General features: G+C 39.9%; 1 protein-coding gene across 1 annotated transcript; it reads left to right on the top strand.

Moving 5' to 3' along the window:
• Positions 1–3,506, top strand: LOC109833204 (cation/H(+) antiporter 15-like; the record flags this gene model as incomplete). The annotated part of the gene is made up of 5 exons (XM_020400799.1): positions 1–801; positions 926–1,446; positions 1,574–1,767; positions 1,803–1,869; positions 3,118–3,506. Coding segments are annotated over 5 exons (1,854 nt in total), but the record flags the coding sequence as incomplete, so codon positions are not given.

Below are 7,169 nucleotides of genomic sequence, written 5' to 3'. Positions count from 1 at the left end.
GCCCTCAGCATCGGCCTGGGCATCGGCCTCCACCGCCTCCTCAGCGTCGATAGCGGCGCCTTCTTCTTCGTCATCGCCATCTTCCTCACCCTTTTCAACACCGCAACCCCTGTGGTTATCCGCGCCCTCGACGAGCTCAAGCTCGCCATGACCGACATCGGTCGGCTGGCGATATCCACAGCGCTCGTCACGGACCTCGTGTGCGTCGTAATGTTGTCCGTGATAGACTTTAACGTCTGGAACACGCTGTCAGCTGTCAAGAACCACATCGTGTCCCGATTTATTGTAGCTGCTCTCTACCTTTCGGTACTCGCGACCGCCATCTACTTGATGAGGCTCGGCGTGAACGCGCTGAACAAGCGAGACATGCACAGGAACGAGGTCGAAGATGACATGGTTTTCTACCTCCTGATCATCCTATTCCTGGTGACGTGGTTCGTGCGACGTACCGGATTGGACCCCATCCTTGGGGCGTTCGTGCTCGGGATGGCGATGCCGAGGGAAGGGCCCACGGCGAGGACGATGGTCCATCACTTGACATTCCTCGTGCATAGTTTGATATTGCCGGTGTTTTTCGGCCTCGCGGGGCTGCAGTTCGACTTTGGCCTGTTGAATCACAAGGAGGCGGTGATCATGGTGGCGCTCGTGGTGTCGCTCGGGATGGCCGGAAAGATCGGAGGAACGATGATTGGAGCGAAGTTTCTAGGCATACCGGTGCAAGACGGCTTGGTCCTCTCGCTGCTGTTGAATGTCAAAGGATACATTGATCTTGTGGTCGTCCAGGCGGGACGAAAGAATCAGGTAAGCACCAATTGCGTAGCACATACACTGCTCTCTTAATTTTTTAAGTCCGCCTACCGACTCATAATTTAGTGTAGAAGAGGAAGAAGAAGAAGAATAATACAAGGTATTTGAATATACGCAGATCTTTGGTGACAAGACCTACATGGCGCTCCTCCTATCCCTATTCATCAACAACGTAATTGCATCTCCAATGAACGGCCGCCCGTCGTCCGTCGACAGAACCGCTGAAAAGAATGGATACGAGTTCAACAGCATCGAAGACCTCGACCCTGAGGGCGAGCTCCGGATGGCTAGCTGCGTCCACACGCCTCACGACCTCCGCACCGTCATGGACCTCATCGAGATCTTCCCGGCGCCCCCAGCCCCGCCACCTCACCCCGTGATCCTCACCTCCGGGAACTCGCCCACACCGCCACCGCCAACGACATGCTCACACCAAGCCAAGAGGAAAACGGTACCAATGCCGATGCTGTACAGGTCAACTTTGCAATCGACACCTTCATCAGGGGACACGTCAATCCACCGTCCGTCGGGGAGCAGCCGCTTCGTCCCTCGGCAGCATGCACAAGGACCTGGACTACGCGGTACAAAATGCACGCGTGCGATCGCTGATACCGTTGCACTGCAAGCGGCGTTTCGATGGTAAAGTAGGAACCGTGAGGCTGAGGCTAGGGAGCTCATCATGAACGTTCTCCGCACGTGCCGTGCCTCGTGGGATCCTAGTGGACCGCGGCCTGGGCCAGGCCACGGAGAGGCGGGGCCGAGAGTAGCGTGTCACCGCGCTGCTGTCTCTGTCGCCAGAGAGTATGATGGTGCACGTGGTGGTGGTTTTCTTGGCGGGGCTGACGGATAGGGAGGCGGCGGCGTACGCAGCCAGATTGGCGAGGGCATTCGAGCGTGAGGGTGACAATGGTAGGTTCATGGCGACGGCGCAGCGACGGGCTCGAATCGCAGCGAGGACGAGCAGCTTGGGTGACGAGCGAGCAATGCGGCGGTGCGGTTGAGGCTGGATGTGGAGGAGGGCGATGATCGGGATGAGGTTTTCATTGCTAATTTCTTTAACAGGTGAGTGTATTCGCATTTAGAAGTTGGTTAACCCCTCAAAATGAGGTTAACCCCTTATTAACCGTCCAACATAAAAAAATCTATAATAAGGGTTAAAGTAAGTTAACCCACTATAATTTGTCAAACACAAAATATGTAGAAAAGTTAAGCTAACCATTCTAGAAGGATTAAAATGAGTTAACCCCTCAAAATAAGGGGTTTACTAATACTCCTATTTACAAGGATTAAGAGCTAACCATTCTAATTATAAAGAAAATAGTCAAACTCCTTGTTATTCCCAAACACTAAAAATGATCATAAAGGTTAAAATAAAACTTATATAACAGGTTAATAATTTAGTCCTTCGGATTATCGAGTGGGCTAACTATATTAATCATTCTCCTTAATCTCTCTTCATTAACCCTTTGCCATATGGGGCCAAAATTTTCTAAGATAATCTAATCAGATTGGTTAGAAAAATAACCATTCTTTAAAATAAATAAAATGATGATAATCACATTTTCTTTACGCAAACAAGGGGGTGTTTGTTTGCATGCAAGTGAAAGATGAAAGTAAAAAAAACGACATTTTTTTAAAGAGTTTAGATGTTTGTTTCTATGCAAATGGTCATGAAAGTGAAATACAAGAAAGTTGCCACATAGGATTTAATGTAATTTTTACTTTCCCTAAAAAAGTGGTGAAGTCACATGAGAGTGATATAATTGGTAACTGATTTTAATTAAATGATTTTAAACATATTTACTAATTAATCATATTCTCCCACGTCTTACTTTCAATAATAACTTTGTTTTTTCAAACAAACACTGTATTTTACACTTGTATGCTGACGCAGATGTGAAAGTCATTTGCAAATATATATATATATATATATATATTTTTAATTCACTTTCAAACTGCGGAACACCCCAGGTGCATAAGAATTAACATATGTCTTACTTATCAGGGTGACGAGTTTAACCTTTTGAATAGTCTAACTGACTGACTAACCCTTAATTCCACAAACACCCTCTTTAGTTTCATTATTTCAGATAGAACCCTGGGTAAATGTTTTTGGCGCTTTTACCCTGCTTGCTGAAATTTTTGGTAGATATCGTCGGAGGATGCAAGTAGCGAGTCCATATCTGAGAGTAAAGAGTCAAAAAGTTTTAACGCTAGGGGTCTATCTGCAGCAGTGAAACTACAGAGGTCATAAGTTCGATAATGATTCTATAATGATTGAATTAACATTGTGGTTTATGATGGTTGTAGATTTGTTGTGAATGGCGCCGTAACATATGTGGAGAGAACAGTAGGAACTTCATCAGATTTCATAAAAATGTTGTCATCCATGGAGCAAATATACTCATTATACATTGTGGGGAGGAAAGTGCAAGGGCCGGCAGCAAGACTAACAGCAGGGATGAGCAGCTGGGAAGAGAATCCAGAGTTAGGATCAGTAGGAGATCTGCTTGCTTCTTCAGATTTCTCATTAAATGGCTCTGTATTGGTTATCCAACAATTTGATTTTACAACTTCCTGACGATCTTGTAATTAGTGCCCTAGTGGGGATTTTCTTTCTCCATTAATGTACGGTCTTGTCATGAAGAAGTCGCAGTGTAAAACTCAAATCCCAACACAATTTATTCCCTTTTAATCCATCTTATTTGCATATTGTTTTTCCTTGAATCTGAATATTTGCTGGTTTATCTCTACATTCTATGACAGTGAATTAAAACATCCTTATCATTTGACAACGTTAAATTTCAGACTGAAAAGGTCTAGAATAACATCCTTCTCATTTGACAACGTTAAATTTCAGACTGAAAAGGTCTAGAATAACAGGAAAAAGTGCCCCTTCTCCTAAAATAATATGGAATTTTGACGCAGCGTGGAAGTTGTAGCTTCGGAATCCACCAAAGACAATCTTCGAATCCACGAAGAGCTTCAAATCCACGAAGTAAATATTAAAAAAATAAAATTCTTTTAATCAAAAGTTATACCTCTAGGGCTTACAAGATCCTACTTAAATAAAAAAAATAAGATTTTTACAAGAACTCAAACTCCTACAAGGACTCTAACTTACTAAAAATAGTACAAGAATTCCTAAAACATTAAAACTCCTAAAAAGACTCCTTATGACTAGGAAAGTCCACCAGTCAAATTTGAGATCAAATCGGATTTTTTTCCTAATCAAAACAGACTCCTAAAATATTACTAAAAATAGTAAAAAATGGACAAATAAACAGATATCTCTCAAATCGTAAGGAATTTGGAAAAATGGAGGAAGCAAACCAAACCTGTAAGGGTAGGTTTGGATGGCTCCATCTCGTCGAGATAGTTGATTTTCATATATAATTCGTCCAATTCCGACGAACGGTTTGAAAGTTACGACCATTTCTTCAAAACAAGTTATTTTCTTCGACCGAGCCCGCATTTGGGCTTGTGACTGTCCCACTTTAACGTGTCTGTCGTGTGTTCTACATCAGTCCCCCCTGCTTGAAAAGAGCTCGACCCCGAGCTTACACTTGTATAAATAGCTATTTTTTCTGGCGGGTAATACTCAAACAAATCTGCAACATTAAAACTAGGAGAGATACCCCAATCTGTAGGAAGGTCAACCACATAAGCATTGTCGCTACTCTTCTTCAGTATCTTGTAGGGACCATACTTCTTATTCTTTAGCTTGTTGTAGGTGCCAACGGGAAAACGTTCTTTTCGCAGAAACACCATCACCATATCTCCCTCTTCAAACACCTTCTTCCTCCTGTGTCGATCAGCATCATCCTTATATTTAGCATTAGATTGCTCTATCTTCTCCTTGACTTCGTGTTGGATAGCCCGTAACTTTTCAACCATATGATCTTCAGGAACACTCTGTCCAGGAAGCTTAGGCAGTGAAGCAAGATCAAGATAATGATTCGGAAGCCTTCCATACACAATCACAAAGGGAGCCTTGCCTGTAGTTCGATTCTCCATACAGTTATAAACAAATTCAGCATGTGCCAGAGTAAGATCTCACTGCTTCGGACGATCGCTAGAGATGGATCTAAGAAGGTTACCGAAAGTGCGATTTACTACTTCAGTTTGGCCATCCGTTTGAGGGTGATAAGCAGTACTGAACTTAAGAGAAGTATTGAATCGCTACCACAAAGTCCTCCAAAAGTAGGATAAGAACTTAGGATCATGATCAGATGTGATGGATTTTGGCACTCCATGAAGGCGAACTATCTCTCGAAAGAAAAGATTGGCAAGGTGGCTAGCATCTGCAGTCTTCTTACATGGAATGAAGTGCGTTGATAATCACATTTTATTACAATTTTATACCCTTATTATCTATTTTATATGAATAAATATACCACTAATAATTGTTTTTTATCTTTAATTGCAGGTTAGTGAAGAATAAAGCCCAAGATCTCTTATCTCAACAAAAACCCATGAATTAAATGAAGAACACAAGCAAGAGTCAAAAATCCCAAGCCTAGAATCAAGCCGAGTAGCCTGTAGAAGCCAGAGAAAATAAAAAAAATTAAATATGAAAAAATGTATCAAGATAGTTGGCTGCAAAAAAACGACGATATCTCCCAGTCCGGAAGGCGGAATTTAACATATAATATATGAAAATCGCCTATCTCGACAAGACGAAGCAAACCGTGAAGTCAGAATTCTTATTGGAGCATCGATGCCAACATCGATGTAGGCATCGATGCGGGCATCGATGCCTGTATCGATGCGAAGTCATCCAGATTGTATCAACGGCCGAAATTGCATTCTTGGGGATCAAGTTTGATCCAAGGGCTCTCATTCACTGATGTTTACTATAAATAGGGGTTGAGAGTGAGGGGTTAGAGGTGTGAAAATTTTGTAAACTCCTTTTGGAGAGGAGGGCTACTCTTAATTGAGAAGGTCTTCCAAAAATTGTAACTTTAGTTGCAATTAATAAAAATAATTTTTTCCTCTTTAAATTTGTTCTTTATCCTCTTTGTGGAATGATGAGGATGGAGATGAAGAGCAATTTGAAGGTTTGCATTTCTTTTCTCTTTTATTTTTAGTAATTTCTTTATTATTGCTTATTAGTTAGATTTAAATTCATGTTTGTAGTGTAGATTTTTTTTCTTGTCTTTTTATTTCTTTTTGCACTTTAATTTGTAGAATAGATTTATTTTTCTTACATTTAATTTCTACAATTTATTTTGTAGTTTATATTTTTATTTTCTTTGTAATTAGATTTATTTCTTGTTCATAGTTTAGATTTTTCTTTTATTTTTATTTTTGTAATTAATTCTTTTTCTTGTTTTCATTTCTTAAAGATGTGAATTTAATTCTTGTAGGAAGTTTAGAATTATATGAAACTAGTCTAATTTCCTTTATATTGTATGAATTATTCTCTTGCACTTAAAATGTTCATGTTTAGGATAATCAACTAGAGAACTAATCGGTAGAAGAAGAATTTGATAATCTATGCTTATCTTAAATGGTTTGATAGGTTATGCTTATGAATTCTAGGATTATTATCATGTTGTTGTTCTTATCATGAATAGTAATTTTAACTTAGATGATAATTTGATAGGTTACACTTTCCTTAAATGGTTTGATAATCTATGCTTAATAAATCTAAGTTGAAATATGATAAAAAGAGAATAGTTTATATTTTGTAATTGAAATTGGTTAGTGGATTATATTCTAGATTTCTTACCTCTTTTGAATCCTCCATCTTGACTTTCTTAAATTTTCTTTTCATTCTTGGTTTTATTTCTTGATTTTATTCATTCATCTTTCTTGCCTTGTGATTTTATTTATTCTTTGATTCTTTCTTATCTCCTCTAAAATTTAATTTATTATCTTTTGCATATATTCACAACAATCACTCATCATATTCACACTTATTCTTTATTCCTAATTGTCACGCACAAAATATAAGAACCAAGTTTAATAATCTCTTAAAATCACCTTCTTCGTGAGATCGATATCTTTTTATACTATAACTTGATAAATTGTGCACTTGCAATTTTGGTACATAATTATGCCGCATCATGCGTCATCTTCGAAAACCTATCAACCACAACATAATTAGAATACATACCTCGTTAGGTTCTAGGCAATCCCACCACAAAGTCCATAAAGATATCATGCCATGGTGCATTAGGAACAGGTAAAGGTGTATACAATCATGTATTCTGAGACTGTCCCTTAGCAACTTAACAAACTGAACAACCCTCATATATTTTTCTGCTCCATTCTTTAGCTGAGGCTAGTAATATCGCTCTTCAATAGAAGCAATCATCTTGTCCCGCCCCAAGTGTCCTCCTAACCCGCCAGCATGA

Source organism: Asparagus officinalis, chromosome 1 (assembly GCF_001876935.1).
Source record: "Asparagus officinalis chromosome 1, Aspof.V1, whole genome shotgun sequence".
NCBI lineage: Eukaryota > Viridiplantae > Streptophyta > Magnoliopsida > Asparagales > Asparagaceae > Asparagus > Asparagus officinalis.
The sequence above is the reverse complement of the archived record's forward strand: the minus strand, read 5'-3'. Positions and strand labels throughout refer to the sequence as shown.